Source organism: Zophobas morio, unplaced genomic scaffold, assembly GCF_036711695.1.
Source record: "Zophobas morio isolate AGI-343-1 ecotype UQ-CSIRO unplaced genomic scaffold, CSIRO_AGI_Zmor_V1 ptg000005l, whole genome shotgun sequence".
Classification (NCBI taxonomy): domain Eukaryota; kingdom Metazoa; phylum Arthropoda; class Insecta; order Coleoptera; family Tenebrionidae; genus Zophobas; species Zophobas morio.
In genome coordinates this window covers 4,854,464-4,871,569 of record NW_026972110.1, presented here as the reverse complement: position 1 = coordinate 4,871,569, position 17,106 = coordinate 4,854,464, and the positions used below count along the sequence as shown (strand labels likewise).

General features: G+C 32.4%; 3 protein-coding genes across 3 annotated transcripts; 2 read left to right on the top strand and 1 right to left on the bottom strand.

Moving 5' to 3' along the window:
* Positions 1-71: 71 nt before the first annotated feature.
* LOC135122204 (la protein homolog) lies at positions 72-1,870 on the bottom strand. Its single transcript, XM_064046419.1, has 2 exons — positions 1,426-1,870; positions 72-1,329 (listed from the first exon to the last, which is right to left on the bottom strand). Exons 1-2 carry the CDS (start codon positions 1,736-1,738, stop codon positions 617-619), a joined length of 1,026 nt encoding a protein of 341 aa, XP_063902489.1. The 5' UTR covers positions 1,739-1,870; the 3' UTR covers positions 72-616.
* A 409-nt stretch (positions 1,871-2,279) lies between these two features.
* LOC135122207 (translationally-controlled tumor protein homolog) lies at positions 2,280-3,678 on the top strand. Its single transcript, XM_064046424.1, has 3 exons — positions 2,280-2,389; positions 2,625-2,883; positions 3,157-3,678. The coding sequence occupies exons 1-3, from the start codon at positions 2,362-2,364 to the stop codon at positions 3,386-3,388; spliced, it is 519 nt and encodes a 172-aa protein (XP_063902494.1). The 5' UTR covers positions 2,280-2,361; the 3' UTR covers positions 3,389-3,678.
* Positions 3,679-7,529: 3,851 nt separating this feature from the next.
* On the top strand, positions 7,530-16,386 carry LOC135122227 (protein spire). The gene is made up of 2 exons (XM_064046434.1): positions 7,530-8,732; positions 15,048-16,386. The coding sequence occupies exons 1-2, from the start codon at positions 7,669-7,671 to the stop codon at positions 16,111-16,113; spliced, it is 2,130 nt and encodes a 709-aa protein (XP_063902504.1). The 5' UTR covers positions 7,530-7,668; the 3' UTR covers positions 16,114-16,386.
* The last annotated feature ends 720 nt before the right edge of the window (positions 16,387-17,106 follow it).

The window sequence follows — 17,106 nt, the reverse complement described above, 5'->3', positions numbered from 1 at the left end:
TGATACGCTGTTGCCAGATACCATCTTATTGTAAAGTTCACACACTACGTTATGTAAATAATACAACGTAAACGAGTTCATTATTTTTATTCATAATAAAAAGGAGCACAAAAATAAATCCGTAAAGAGCGGAAAGTTAACATCTAGTTATAAAGATAATAAATTATTACGAATATACATGATACAGTGATTTTAAAATTATCTAACATATCAACGCCCAACAATTTTCAATCTATTAATTTTTTACACCAAGATAAATTATACTAGTCAACTTAAACAACATACTGTAAAACTGCAATGTTTGTAAAAAAAAATTATTTATGAAAAATATCGCCTTACTTATCTCACTTTCAAAAGAATAAATGTTACTGCTGCAGTTTTTCAAATATGTAGTTGTTGAAAAGTGTTAAACAAAATGTCCAGCATTATTAATTACAATAAAGTAAAATAATAAAAAAGAAACATTAAAATAACATTCTTTAAATTAATTCATAAAAAAAAACTTGTTTGTATATACCGTTATATATCTAATTAATTGTATGGAAAGGTGGTTCATTTTAAAATCGCTCACCTTTCAAAGCATGAAAAATCTTAAATCTACACTAAGATTGGCATACTACTCTGTTTTTTTCGTTTTACTCTCTCGTCCATTTGAGAAATTCCCCCTCCTCTTCCTATTATTTTTCCCTAATTTAGCCTTCTCCCTCATTTTTGTAACGGCTTCTGCCGTTTTCTTTAAATATTCTTCTTCTTCAGTCCCTTCTAAAACTTTGAGTTTTAGCTTAACTTCGCTCACTTCTAGTTCCTCATCTGTGAGTTTTTTCACAAAATCTACAGCTGCATTCTCTGCTGAGAATCTCAAGTAGCCTTCAACATCTCCTTTATAAAATTCAATAAATGAAACAGTCACGCTTTCATCTACTTGTACAATTTTCTCTTTAATTTCTTCCCGCGTTAAAGATTTGCCTTCAGGGATACCCGTGAAATGTATTGCTGCACCCTTGGGATATTCAAGCTGCTTACATTTTTCCTCCAATTTTGCCTGTTTTTTGTCTTTTTTAGATTTTACTCTATCTTCATATTCTTTCTTTTTTTCAGCAAAATATTTATCCTGCCATTTACGAATCAACTCAGTATCTTTATATTTGACACTTTCTTGATCAATAAACTTCTGGCAAGTGTCTTTGTCCTTGAAGATTATGAAACAAGATCCTTTGAATTTATGATCTTTTGTGCTACGACGGTTGACTGAATCTACTGGTCCATACTGATCCATGAAGCTAATTATTTCATTTAATGATTCATCCAATGGAAAACCCTTTGCATAGGCTGTAAATAAATATCATACCATTAGAGTTGAATTTTCACAAAAAGTATTTAAATTAAATAAAAAATCTATTAATAGTTGCATCACGTGTGCATTACCTGTACGTTCCATAAGCTCCTTTTTGCGAGCATCATTGAGTTCTGGTAAAGGCAAATCGGGATTCCTTCGAATCTTCTTTCGGTCTTCACTTACTTCCACCAACCCATTTTCCGCTTTTTCTACTGCTGTAGCAATAACTTCGGGGTCTTCAGAAAGGCTAGCGAGTCTTTTAAATGTTAATAATACCTCTAAACTTATCCAGCCGTCGTCTTCTTTCAATTTTTCTTGCATAAATTTATCACGTGGTAAATTTATATTTCCGAAATAATACTCAATTTGTCGAATAATTTTACTTTCTAATTCACTTGCCATAGTTAATATTCGTAAACAATGTTCGATAAATAAATTTTTCAACACGTGGTGTATGCGACCGCCGAACCTCGACGCGTTTCGAAACAAGATACAAAAAGGACGTTCAGAGGTTATGTTTCTTTTTGACAGTTGGTATTTTCTCGTGCTTACAAACCACACCAACCAAACCTCCCCTAGAAAAATTCAAAAATCACCGTGCTATATTTCAAAGTTGTGTCAAAAAAAAAATAATAATTTACAAGAGATTCTAAACAAATAGCACAGCGAATTTAATTGAGATTTGGTAAACATATAGGGTATGCTACCTATCTATACTTCTAAACGAATTAACTTGCAGAAACGCGAGTGAAGAGGTTATCTAGAATTGTCAGAAATTTATGCACAACCAAGATTTGTTGTTAACAAATGTATTTTTCGTTGAATTAGTTGTTGCCACCCATTTTGCAAATTCGCGAGCAAAATTCTAGGAATTCCACATGAACAGAACGGAATGGGCGTGCGCATGCGCTTGCAATAAATTGTTTGAATCTGTCAAATAAACTTTCTCGATCTTTTTTGCTGGCTTCTTGTAGCAGACGGGTCGTTTTTAGTTTTCCCACAGAAACTACAGCAATCCCAACAAGATGAGGCTGTACAAAGATATTTTCACAGGTATGTATTACCCTTTAATTTTTGTTTGTAATATTTTCGGGAAATATTGACATTTTATGCAAAAATTTAACCTTTAAAAATCCATCTGTCATCTTAAGTGACATTAAAAAGCGATGCAATTTTCATCGGCGTTCTAGTATTTGATAAGTAAATAACGAAAAATGACTTATAAAATGCTTGCGTTGGGTGCACATGTGAGGTAAACGTTTTTGTGCTAAATATTTGCTATTTTTAGGCGATGAAATGTTCTCAGACACCTACAAAGTAAAACTAGTTGATGAAGTAGTTTATGAAGTTTATGGAAGACTAATTCAGCGAAAAGAAGGAGACATTCGTTTGGAAGGCTCTAACCCGTCTGCTGAGGATCAAGATGAAGGCACTGACGAAAATGTCCAGTCTGGTGTCGATATTGTTATGAACCACCGATTAAGCGAAACATATGCTTTTGGTGATAAGAAGTCATACACCGCGTACCTTAAGGATTACATGAAAAAGTGAGTTTTGTATTTTTATGAAGTGTTTATAGTATGCATGTACTAATACTGGATACTGGTGTATGATGCAGCATTCAGAGCAATTCATGCAAAATCATTTAAAAAGTGAAAAAAACTGAATGGATGTATATCTCTATTTAGCTAAAATCATTTTTGACAATAACAATGATTTAAAATTTGTGTTTCTGAAAAGTGTTACGTGGGTTAGTACTTGCTGCAATGTTGAGAGTATTGCTTTGTTGATTTTTACTAATAATGTATGTTTTGTTTCAGATTAGTAGCAAAATTAGAAGAGAACTCCCCTGACCAAGTAGAAGTTTTTAAGACAAATATGAATAAAGTAATGAAAGATATATTGGGAAGGTTTAAAGAGTTGCAGTTTTTCACTGGTGAATCTATGGAAATCGAAGGAATGGTCGGTCTAATGGAATACAGAGAAATTGATGGAGAATCTGTACCAGTAATGATGTTCTTCAAACATGGACTGGAAGAAGAGAAATTGTAGTTTCTTCTTTTTTTTTAATTATTACTGTTATATATACCATTTTATTTATAATTATTCCATTTGAGATTTGTCTTCATTGAGTTTTTTACTAATTTTGTTCAAACAGTTTCGGCATTAGCTTATCAAATTGTATATTAACATGCAATTTTGGATGACGTATACTCAGAACAACTCTAAACAGATTACTTTCTTGAAAGTAACTTTTGTTGAAAATAAATAAAATGTATATGACAACTATTAATTATTGTCATTTTGAAGTGCTTTTGCTAAAGTGAATTTTTGAAGAACTATTTACCTCGTTTTTCTTGCTACCAGTTTCTTAAAATTTCCTGCCCTAATACTAATTAAATCTGGATCATATTTTCTTTGTGGTATACGTGATTTCGTGGTGAATATGCACAAAAAATAACTTCAATATCTAGATAACTTTTTAAAATTGTTTGTGTTTTTCAGCATTGGCTAAAAGTGAGTTTTGTAAAAAGTTTGAATTTGTTTGTCTTCGTAGACTCCACTACTCGTTACATAGTCCTTGAAATAAATTGAGAAATTATTTTTCAAAATAACAGAAACTAATGCTTTGAATCTCTTATGTTTGAAAACCCTTATAAGGTTAGTTTATAGACATTCACAATCAGTTAATTAACCTTAGGCCATTATGATATTTATGGTTCTAAAATTTTTTTCCACAAAGATACATTATTCATTTCAAATGTGAAGCCTTTATTGCTGACGTGGAAAAGACGAAAAATCTGAAGTTTAACACATATGATATCTCTGACATCGACGCCGTTGTGTACATGGAACTTGTCTCTCTGAAGAACAACTAATTTCGCAAGTATGTCGAATCGTACATTTCAGTAAAGATTGATTTTCAATTCTGTGGATATATGTAAATATATTAATTTTGATGTGTGCTATATAACGATAATCGTGACATCGACGTCCTGAATTTTCAAAAATTTGGTGGGTTTACTCTTCAGAGGAAATGGAAAACATAAATCAGTTTATGTATTCGTTTTTAGCACGTCCTCTGTAATTAAGCAATTAAATATTAAAGCCCACCTAATGTACAACACTAAAATCATATTTCAAAGTACATATATTCTTTAATAAACTTTCGTTTTAGAAATTGAGAATGCTTTCTAACTTCACTAAATTCTGTTAAATATTTCTTATAAACTCTACTAGGTATATCATTCATTTTCCACTGTTGCTCGTGTTAAAATTATTCGACGTATTTTGCATTAATTTGTGGTATATTTTGATTTTGATAAATACATTATTATTTAAATAAATTCTACCACTAACAAACATTTAGTAACTCTGCGATCTGTAAAAAATGTTGCTTTGTCAACGTGAGAATTTTCAAGCGATTCTATGATGATGACAAAAATAATGAAAAGAAAAGATGCAATGGTGTTTTTTTACGATATTTCTCAGCCATATTTTTTTAATTTATTGAACTGGTCTCTGCGGTCTAGAATATGAAAAAAGCTGCAGTTTGATGTGTGACATATCTATATTAATATCATTTTTTCAGACAGAAAATAAAAAAATATATACCTCGTCTAGCGAGTCCCCTTAACTGTAAAATTAGATTCTGCAAGTTTGTTTAGAATCACCCCTATCAAACAAAAGTAGGAGTGGGTTATTAAGAAGTAAAGCAACACATTATAATGCTGGACGTTTCGGGTAAAATTGTCTTATTTAGTTTTGTGAAGTGATTTTAGTTTTATAGTTTTGTTCACACTGTATTGTCACAAGATGAAACAAGTGTAGACCGATTTTTTTTTTATATAAATTTGCCTCAATAAAATTCTTAGTAAGGCAGTAGCGAGCACTACCTAAATTGTACTTTCGAGGTTCGTACATACAGAGGTACATACCAACACCTAAGTTTATTTTCATTAAAAGTTATGATATGTTTAAAAAAATTATGTCGCAAATATGTATCCTGACTTATATTTTATTGTTTGTTTTAATATTTTCTACTAACCATAACTAAATATCTAAAAAAGTAGTTAGTTATATTTATAATAAAAGATTTTATGACATTTGAAAAGCGCAATGAATTATTTTGAGAAAAAAACTTTAATATTAGTAAATGGAAAATTGTACATTTATAAAATAAAAAGAGTGCTAAGTTTACACATAACACTGTTTTTGTTCCCGAAACACAATTATTTGTTGTTGCACTTTCGACGCTAAGGAAGTTCACCATGCATTAATTGCAGTTTTTCTACGTAGTAACATATTTTTTTACCTTTTATTTATTTTCAATATTTATCTGAACACTTGATGTAAAATTCATAATTAACGCTCATAAATACTTCACAAGATCGTTTAAAATTGAGTGTTACTGTTCAAAAATATTAATCTAAATTATTGAGATAGCGCGTTCCTCATCTTCCGACCAACACCTCGGCTATGTTGCTCGACAAAAGTATAAATAGCCATACAAATTTTAAATCAACAGCAAAATGTGTAAAATAAGGACTTAGAAAAATTACGTATAAGGGTGTCACTAAGCGCCCGATGCTCGAATTAAAAATTAAAGTTGTACAGCTCTTTGAGTAGCATACATTAAAATTATTTTCGACTATGCAGAACTTAGTTTTTTCTAATAGAATGCTTCATATATTTGTACATATTCTTACTAGCGTCTTCCTAGGTTTTATATCCATTGTTTATTTTTGAAATTCCGGTGCAACGCTATTCCAGTTTTTTTAATTTTTTTGGCAATACAAGGGTTCACAAAAAAATCACAGTGACGTTGTTATTAAAATCTGTATTGCAATAATTTTAATATATGGTCCTCAAAGGACTGTACAATTTTAGCACTTTTTTCTATTTCCAATAATAATTAATGAGACATCGAAGAGAAGCGATTTGAGTGTCGGTTTAACTTAAATTAATTTATTTCTTAATTTGGATCCTTTATTGGCAAGGACTTATAAATACTAGAGTATGTACTTTATAAATATATACATCATGTAAAAATGTTTTAAATTACAATACCGAAAATTTTATTTAAGTATTTAATTATAGCTGACATAATTTAAACCTTTTTTAAAGAGGTTTCCAAGTACCTATTTAGATGTTATAAATACATATACAAGGTGTAAACGATAACTAGCCTGCCCCATTTTTTTTCATTATCAGTAAATCAAAATAATGAAACTGTGTATAAATACTTCATCCATTCGAAAATTGTCATTATGTACATTTGAAGTCGTTTCGCCAGAAATAACATCACCTTCAAAAATATAAATGGAATACCTGCATACATACATAAAATTCTGAATCTGGATTCATAAGTCCCAAAACCTCATGTTAAAATTTTACATCATGAGTTATAAATTTTCAAAAACGGTTGTAGAACCAAATAAAAATTAATTTAAATAGCTATTCATTGCAAAGTTTTATTTCAATCCATAAAGAAAAAAAAGGTACATCGTATATTCTGGTTTTTAATTTTCGATTTTTATTGCAAATCACAATTTACTACTGTACATCCATAGAACTCCAAGTTGCCTACTTATGTAGATTTCTTATGATTATGAAGGATACATTACACTACTTGTTTACTTTAAAACTATATTAACAAAAAGATGCTTCCAATACTTCTTTTTTATTAGGCGAGGTACGTAAAATTTGCTAGTGATAAAATTTCAGAACTTTACACATTGTGTAAAGAATGTAAGTGATTTAATCTGAATTTGGCAATTTGGTGTTTATGTGGCAAAATAAAAATTTTTCGAATCGTCGATTCTTTCAATGCAATATGTTGAACTGTATTCGGTTTTAGGACATAAAAGAAAACTGTCTTAAACAACGTTTTAAATAAAACAGGCTCTGCAACGTACATTACACTGTGGAGTCGGTGCCAGCGGTTATCTACCTATGCGACTTTAATAACGCTTTGTAAAAGTTGTAAAACTGTAAATAGTAAAACTAATCGAACTGATGAAAAGTGTGTCCATCATATGTTAAGAACATTATTTTCTCTATTTCTGACGTGTTTTCCTTTGTATTTTATGTTGACCCAGAATGTTCAATAAGTATTTATGTAACGAAAAAGAAGTGAAGTACCGGTACCGGTACTTCGAGTTCTAATGTTGGCTAACTTGTCGCGGACATGCGCATGTTCGTGGATCGATAAAGATTTGTGTGGGTTGTTTGTCATTTTCAAGGTCTGCATCGATTTTAGGTTAAGATAGTTGCCAAATGCTCAGCAAGTGGGGCACTTGGTGTTTGTATACCAAAGAAAATAAACAAACATGTCAGCCAAAACAAAGTGTAAAGTTAATTCCGATGGCAGTGTGTGTTTAGAAGATATTCTTAACTCATTTAATTCCTCAATCAGAGAAGAACATGCTTGGGCTTTATGTTACCAGTGTGCAAAGTATTACAGTGAATGTGTATCGTCTCGAAAACCTAATATCCATATTATCACAGAAGTTAAGCATGTGTACTTACAGACAGATGGTAATGTACATGAAAATACAGTAAAATCCAAAGATGCACCTAGAAAATCTGTCAGGTGTGAAAAAGATCTTATTGCTGGTCTGGGAATAGTGATATATACAGCCCTCGATCAAGGAAGTCAGAATGATGAAGAAAGAGTTATTAGCCAGGATCTCGAACAACTTATCAGTGACATGGTTTCAGATGAGTTGAATAGTTCAACAGAACAAACTCACCATGAAACTGATGATGAGGGAATTGAGCGAGATTCAGAAGAGGGTGAAGAGGAGCCTGGTACGTCGAAAACTCGTAATCATATGACGTTACAAGAAGTTATAAAGAGATGTGAAATCCACCTTGGAACGTTAACAAAAACTCAGACTGAAGCACACTATAAGGCTGTAGTTCGGGCTTTGGTTGCAGAAGGTTTAGAATTAGCCACATTTTTAGAAAAAGTTGCACAGGGCAATTTGAACTTGCCTACAAATAGCTCAAAACAGTCAGATTTGGACCAATTGAAGTTCTCCGATTGGGCTAAATTTTGGGTTCAGGTAATGGGAGAACTCAGAATGGGTGTCAAATTAAAAAAGGTTCACTACAGTAGAGCTCCTATTGAATATGAACTCACACCTTATGAAATACTCATGAAAGATATTAGATCATGTAGATATAATTTGAGAAAAATAATGATTAATGGAGATGTTCCCTCTCGTGTTACCAAAGACGCTCACGCTATTATTTTAGAATTTATTAGATCTAGACCACCCTTGAGGAAGGTGTCTGATAGGAAACTGCCACCTCAACCGCGCACACTTACTCCAAGGGAGCAGTTACTCAATTCTATCAAAAAGGGTCGCAAACTGAGGCCCACTCCAAGGTAACAGATTCTGTTTTATTATTATTATTATTAAATTATATATTCATGAATATTCATTATGTCTAACGCAGTCCAACTAGTTCCTCTAAAATTTTATTTATGTAAGAATTATGAAACAAGGAATTTCACTTTCCACTTATTTTTTATTACAAATTTTACACATGAGGAACTTTTCTGAGCAAGTGATAGTGAGACAGGTTGAGATTATTCCTATCATAATTTGAACTAAAAATCTACTGATAATGATTTCACTATGTCACAGTAATCACATTTTTTTGTAATCCTATTATATGTTAATTTGTCATTAAATAGGTAATTTTATATCATTTATGTTTATTGATAAATTTATATAAAAGTATAATTAAAAATATACGTACACCTTATAATTAGTACTTGTTAAAAGTGCTGACGCACTTAACAAAGTCTATGTTAATAAATATACGTAATACGTTTGTAATTAAATGATACGTAAAATATAACACATCCATAAAGTGAAATATTCGTTAAAAAAATAGAAAGCCTGTTACACATTTTTATTGTATGTATTTGAAATATTAGAACTGAAGTTTGACCAAATTTCTCTTGAGCAAAGAAAGTGAGATTACTTTATAAATTTTCCAAAAAGGATATAGTTTTTGGAGAAATACCCTCTGTATTAGTTAATGTTTGTAATATTAATTCTGATGTTTAAAAACCGGTCGTTGTCCCACCAGCCATAAATATTGTGACACCCTGTACATATTTCAAAAGTCAGATTCAAAATTTTCTCCTGTGCCTCTTGCATACTTTAAAAGTTCAATATTTTCTTGGGACAGAAGATCGAGAACGCGATAAACAATTAAGAAAGTAAGTATAATATAGAAAGTATATTTCACAAATACATAAACCCTTGCCTCTTTTTGAATCATACGATTGAACATACACTAACGTGCGAATATCTGAAAAGTCTCAAAGATACATTAATCAACCTAGTGGGAAAATATTCGAAAGGCCATTCAAAAGCGCAAAAAAATGCCAATTTCTTTAAAAATTAGAAATAACACATTATGTAATAAAAAAGCGGAATTAAATAACAACAAGATAGGTGGTTGCAGCATTTTTACAAAATATTAGTTTTTAAATTATTTAATTTATTTTATAACTACGTTCCACACTGTGTAATACGTTTATGATGTTATCCAATTTTTGTATGACCTGAATAAATTGAATATTCTTGAGTCTATTAAATTCAGAATGCGCGTTCGTGGAAGGATCGTAAACATAGGTTATATGGTATGTACTCAAGCCGTCTTATACAGTTCATCGCAGTTTCTGTAAATTTCTATTAAATTCATTGCTGTACTATATAATCGTTTTATTAATTCTAAATTTATTCAGTGGTTATTTTAGGATTACAATAATAGATAAAAGTTCATCTGTACGATACGTTATACGCACAAAAACATATCGTGGTATTGATCTCAATTTTCCCATCAATTATTTCAAAGAAACGTAAACATGAATTAAAACTCAAAGGTTGTCATTTCAATCAAGAGATAATAGTTGTCGCCAGTGTCAGCATGAGCGTGTCAAATGATTTTCATAATTGCGGTTGTTAAACCTGCTACGTTATTTTTATAGATTAATAATGATAATAAAAAATATCGTCAGTCGAGGATATTATTAGAACCTTATTAAATCTATCGATTAACCGCCTTTCGCAATTCTGAAGTTGTACGCAAAATTTAATTATGGGATGGGAATCGGTCGACGCATTATTTTACCCCAAACTTGGAAGTTTTCCTTTTGTGGATGTGGAATTGAACGGGGACTATTTATTGTTATCTTGGCCAATTTAATCAACATAAAATTAATTTGATAAACATTAAACATTAATTTGTTGTTGATAAGAAAAAATGCTCTTTTGTTTTTTATTTTAATCAAGTAACAGTCAAGTATTCCCATTAATAAAAAAGTTTGTGATAATTTTCGTGGAATACTAACATAACGCTTGTGTATTTATTGAGATTATGTAGTACAAAGGTATCTACGTGACCTGCCACCGATTGTTCCTGAAATTGTTCTTTTTACTAGTTTGCATATCGGTGTATCATGATTTTATCGACTTCTGATAAAACAAGTGACGACATAGTAGTCAGTCTGAGATAAATTCCTAAAAAGATTTAAATAATTTGTTAGGAAATACACTTTCGTAGGGTTATTAAATTTGTGGCGTAGTACTGTTTGGATATGTGGTGTTGTTCGATATTGTAGTAAAAATAATTAATTTATTAAATTTGCCTCCTAAACATTTCTTCCAATTTTTGCCGATATATCATTTATCAACAATTTTAGAAACGATAAATATTATGTGTATATGTACATAATAGACAAGACGTATTAAATAAATAGTTTAAGGTTCTACCATTTTATTGTAAAATTTAAAAAACTAAACTATCTGACCCTATGAATTATTTCTTGTTAACTGCCAGTTTTTATGACTCTTCCAACAATGATGTTCTAAAATAAGATATCTCATCTTAAAAAAGCCAGTTAATGAAAAAAGAGGGCGGAATTGAGAGATATGGAAGTCGTTAACAAATAAATGAAATAAATGCAAATTAAAGCAAGAAGCCACATTAAAACGCCTACGTGTGCCAGAGAGAGTAAAAAAGAAAGTCTTAAAAACGACGAAAACGTGAATCTCTGCATCGGATCGATAAAACTTGAAAGTGAAATATATTTCATCTTATTAAATTTATTTGTTATTAAAATTTTGAATTTTGTGCGAACGCAAAGAATATCAATGCTAATGTATATGTGCGCTATTGAAAAAAGTTTCAATGTATTTGCGTTGTATTGTGGAGTTGATGGATGGGCAGAAACGAAGGACAATTACGCCAACGTTTCGGTGGGTTGGAGAATCACAAGTTAAATTGAGTTCTAATACAAACTGAATAAATTATTTCGTGCTTAATTAGTACTGTTTGACATTAAATTGTGGACAATGTTAAATTATTCACTGCAACGGCATATAACGAAGTTAGTAAAAAAGTTGGATTCCTTTGTTTTTAAACAGTAGGTTAAAAGTTGTTTACATTACACTATGACCTAAAGTCGATGTCATTTTACAACACACTTTTGGAATTTAAAAAAAATTGTAAGTAGGAGCTAACTAATATACAATCTCGATACATTCTGACTAGAAATTTGAAATTCGTAGTTTTTAACTTAATTTTTACAAGTCCACCAATTCGATATCCCGCAAACACATCTGTAATTGAAATTTGAGAATAAACTAGGTCATTAGCATTACGATTTCTAGTAGAGATTTTAATAACACATTATTTTATATTATCAGCATTATTGTTGTATAACAAATGTAAAACTTATTGTATTACTTAAATACAATCATCCAAAAATATAACATAAATTGAATTGAATTCACTTTAAACTGCATTTAATCGTGTAAATCAAATGCACGTTTACCATAGGAAAATTAGTAAATTGTTGGGAGTTAATTTTATTATGAGTAGTAATAGTTTTAATTATATATTTTGATTTTTTAAATTATTATGTTTAACTGTAGATGTTCGTTTCCTTATCATGCTGAACTGTATATGAAATTATATGAAAGTAAGTTGATTTTGGGCTTTCTGGCCAATAATATAAATAATCATGCTTCTAATATCTGCTAGGTTGTCAAGTTGCATTCAAAATATTGTACTTGACAAAGATCTTTATGCCTCTTTAGAAAAAGAGCCAAGTTTGTTAGAAAATTTTAAGCGTAAACGTTCGCTACTCGTTTTACTTTCTATTTCGGTCGAGAAAGCGGTACTCATAGAACTAGTAAATATTTTGCTAATAATAATTGATGTAGTCTTTAAATATAGACAGGGATATAGTTCTTCAAAACCTGTATAATTACATGGCTCCATAAAATTGTCCCATTGTGCGAAAGTTCAAAGGTTGACAATAGAACAAATTTCAGTCTTGTTGTTTTGTTAAGGACTATATTTCGTTCTATAACAGTCCAGAGCGAAAATGACTTGTTTTACAGAAAAGTAAAAATTATGTGCTATTTCAGATTAGATTTCGCGACTATTATTAGAAATTCGAATAAAGAAAGTTGAAATTCTGTACAATGGATTGTTGCGGTTAATAGAGTATTACGCGTTAAAGAGGCACAAACATTTCAAATTCAATTTTTTGATCTTCTAAATCATGCAAGGGTCGCAAATAAGGCAAACCTTTTATGTATAACCACTAAATCAATCTAATAAATGCTTTAAATCTAAATAAAGGGTTTTCAGAATTAAAAAATTAAACCATTTTCTACAAGCAGCAAAGAAGTATTGTAGTAAGTCAAAATTTTCTCAGGATATAAGGCCACGGAGTTTTATCTCGGACACCTGTGGTATTACCACAACATTTAGGGAGTGAGTGTACCCATTGTAAATCAATTTTTGTAAACTATTGCTCACGAGCGGCTTAGGACTGGAATGATTGCTTTTATTAGTAGAGACATACAAACTTTTCATCATTTGGTTGCTATAAAGGCTTTGATCACAATAAAATTCCAGTTCATTACATTTCTTAATTTCCGTTAACAGCGGAAACCTCCTATTTTAAGTCTGTAAGAAATTGGGGACCTCTATAGGCCCGTAGTTCCATTGTCAGAGTACTTAACTGCGACACAATAAGTACCTTGTGATGAAAACCGTTTTCCTTCTACACCACTATACATAGAAATGTTTGGAACATGATTTATTACTAAATCACCCCGGAGTCTCCCTGCAGAGACATTTACTTGCGGTCAGCCACTTTTATAGGGGTCATATAATCTTATAGGGTTTAGAGAACTATACAACTCTTATAGAGTCGAACGGGACCATCTAAAAATGGGAAAAATTTCCAGGGTGCCGGTGGTCGTGATGCACGGAAGCGCCTGCTATCGACTCTAAATTTTATATGGCTTTAAGACACTGATTTTTTATGGATTTAATTGTTGTTATAAGTGAAATTTGTAAAAATTTCTACCTTTCTTAGGTGCCAGACAACGACGTTATATAAATTATATGTATATATAGTGAACCAAAAGCTATAAGGTTATATGGCCATCATAAAATCATCCCATTGTGTCGAAGTTAAGTTGTTTACAATAGAAAAGGTTTTAGGGTCGTAAATAACGTGTCCACTGCAGCTCGACCGGCTCTTGTGGTTTCGTTCAGGGGCGGCTTTCACTAAATATGAAAATCCACCACTCCACTATTTCTTTACTACCTGCAGCCGCTGAGGGTTCCGAAATAACCACTCGCTTTGAAAGCCGGCCCTGTTAAATATGAGCAAGAAATGTTTAGAAGATGATTTATTGCCAACCGGTAAGCTTAGTGCGAACCACACAAAGGGGGTATTTATTTGCGGTCAACTACTTTTATGATGGCCATATAACCTTATAGCTCTTGGTTCACTATATAATACAACGTCCCTGGTGGCAGTCTGAATATTTCCTGCGCACCTTCAGTAAATTTCTAACCTTCCAAGATTAAAAATCTAGCACAATCTTGATAAAATTCTGATAAGTTCCTGCTACTGCGGTATATCATTGGGAGTTATGAGAGAACCTTGTTATGTAAATGAAACTTGGGCTAAAATCACTCCATTCAAAGTTTAAAAAATAAGGTTTCGGCTTCCAACAAGCCGCTTTTCGAAATTAATAATATTTACAATTGCCACAGATTATGACTCTCTTTATCAATTTTGTGAGATTATAAGCTTTGCATAATTATCGAAGAATCTTTGTCAGCTCGCGTTTTTTATACTGTGTTTTTTTATATATAAAAACTTCGTTACAAATGTCTGTTAAAAACTAACTCATCGCATTTCAGAATACGAGTATATTTAAAAATAAGTTTTAAACTTGAACAGTAATGCAACTAAACGTTAACACCAATGGGTGGAGAATGACAACAATTTTATAAACGTTCGTAGAGGATTCATCAACTAAGTACATATAAGTCATATGCTGGTAAATTTGAAACGTGGTATACATTCTTATGTTCTTTTCTTTTAATTATTGTTGTATTCATTGCGAACAGATTTATTTTGTTTTAGATATGAAAATCATTTTAATTGGTGTTATGTACTGACTTAAATACGAGTAAATCATAGATCGTATCATATAAATTTACCTTTTCATCTAAATAAATACAGCTTAAAGAGATAAAAATCTTATTTCGATGTTATCAGAATTATGCAGACAGAAATAACACGTGATAACATTATGTAGTGTCATAAAAATTAATTACTTAAAATGATTGATGATTCTTTTTTCAGATCTAACTATATGCTATCAGAACCAAAGCATTCCACCAAAGAAGATCCTTCTAAGTCAGGTCGAAGGTTAATTAAAGTTGACTTCAGCCAGTTCGAAGATGAGGATGACGACGAACCAATCGACAGTCCCGATTCCACCGATGCCGGTCTGTGGTCAGCAACGGATTATATCCGAATGTGTGATAGCACCCTGGAAGCATATGATCTCGCAACGCAAGACTTAAACCCTCGTTCAAACGTACGACGACACACCCTCGAAGTGTGCGACCCGAATCTAGGCAGTTACTCTGTGCCCCAATCGCGGCCTTGTTCTCGACAATCCTGCAATAGCTCGGAAGCAGAATCGGTTCAGTTAGAACCCGAAGTGGCCAAAGCCATGCAAGAAGAACTCACTAATATCCGTAGTTGGCAAGACACCATATCCCTAGACGATAGATTATCACTCACGTTATCAGAAATTGTACATATTCGTGCAGTGCTGACCAAGGCCGAGCTGGAGGCGCTGCCGGTGGAGGGCAAAGTCAGGCACGATGTGGAGGCGCGAAAAGTATGCTTCCTGTGTCTGAAGACACGCTTCGGCATTTTTGGCCCGTGGGGACAGAGGTGCACTTTGTGCAAACGCACAGTTTGCACAAAATGTTGCTGCAAGATGAACATCCCTATGGAGCACTTCTCCAGCGTGCCCGTGGTGTTGCTCAGTCCCAGCATCATGTGTACGCCGGAAGACGAGGCGAGGGAGTCGTTTCCGAAATCTCTAGTCAATAAAATCATGGATCCCGAAACTCCAGCTTCAGCTGACCACAGTCCGGAGATGAGCAGGCCCGGGTCCAGTATGGAAAGCAGCACCATCAGCGATCCGGGGTCGCTCGGGAGGTTCCGGGCGAAGGCGGCCACTGCAGGCAGGGCTGCCAGGGTGGTTGATAAGTTTAAAGCGTCACAAATGGTCGTTTGCCAAGACTGCAAGATGATGGTGCTGCAAATTATCAAGTCGGCTAGAGCTAATCGCTCGGCCATTAGAAATAAAACGCTACAAAGTCTCACGTTGAATTTGTCACCTGTATTTTAACAGTGATATTTAAATTTACATGTCTTATCGAAAACAACTCAGTAGTGATATTAGTTTTAACCAGAATCTTGTTGCATTGCATTTTCAATGTTCCATTCCTATTTCGTGCATTCCGAACGTATTCGTGTATATTTTAAGATGACCCCGGAGTCTTCTAGAAGATTTTATTATATTTAAAAAATGGCTATTTTATTTTGATAACTGTAATTTTATGTAAAAATCTTTCAAAAAATTTAAAATATATTAAAATAAATAAAGGCTATGTTAATTATTGCTGTGAATATTCTTTCCCGTGCCACAGATGACCTACACAGCTTTGCAAAAGTGCATCAAAAACAAACTCATTGTCAGTAGCGGACCTAAGATCAGCTTCAACCGCTAATTTAGTACAAGGGCTTTTTTTACTTAGAGCACTTGGACTCTATAGCCTCGGCATAAGATTTGACGCAGGTACTGTCTAAAACCAACCACCAACAGGCGAGGTAGGAATGGAACCTTCAATCCACGATGTGACGATCAGACATGGTCACTGATCAGTAGTAATCAGACTTGAAGTCGTCACATACACCCTATTTTTTTCATTATAGGTACGAGTATAGCTTTTTTTTTTGTTTACGTGCTAGAGTTATTATTTTTATTGTGCGATATCGGTAACTTCATGTACGCCAGGCGTTTTTGTCATCGTTGATATACCTAATTGAATGATAGAAGGAGTTGAAGAAGAAAGCTAGGTACTTGTTTTAGAAGTTAGCATAATGTCAGGTTTGCTACACTCCATAAACAGAACAAATTTATTAAATTTGGAAAACAGAGACCAAATATTTGTGTTTACAAAAGACAGTTCAACAGAGGTTTCTATTTTTATAAGTTCATTGAAAGAATTGTATGAAAACACTTATCCTGTCATCCTACCTCCATGTCCAAGCCAAAAAAAAACAAAACCCAAGTAGCAATACAATTTCAGCAGCATAGGTATATGATTTACCTACTCTG

Bases quoted from the DNA above. Each gene is read 5' to 3' on its own strand.
- LOC135122204 (XM_064046419.1), bottom strand. From the start codon at position 1,738: ATGGCAAGTGAATTAGAAAGTAAAATTATTCGACAAATTGAGTATTAT. The intron at 1,330-1,425 runs GTAATGCACACG...ATTTATTTACAG, and splicing joins GGAGCTTATGGAACGTACAG to CCTATGCAAAGGGTTTTCCA.
- LOC135122227 (XM_064046434.1), top strand. From the start codon at position 7,669: ATGTCAGCCAAAACAAAGTGTAAAGTTAATTCCGATGGCAGTGTGTGT. The intron at 8,733-15,047 runs GTAACAGATTCT...TTCTTTTTTCAG, and splicing joins AAACTGAGGCCCACTCCAAG to ATCTAACTATATGCTATCAG.
- LOC135122207 (XM_064046424.1), top strand. From the start codon at position 2,362: ATGAGGCTGTACAAAGATATTTTCACAG. The intron at 2,390-2,624 runs GTATGTATTACC...TGCTATTTTTAG, and splicing joins GTACAAAGATATTTTCACAG to GCGATGAAATGTTCTCAGAC. The intron at 2,884-3,156 runs GTGAGTTTTGTA...GTTTTGTTTCAG, and splicing joins CTTAAGGATTACATGAAAAA to ATTAGTAGCAAAATTAGAAG.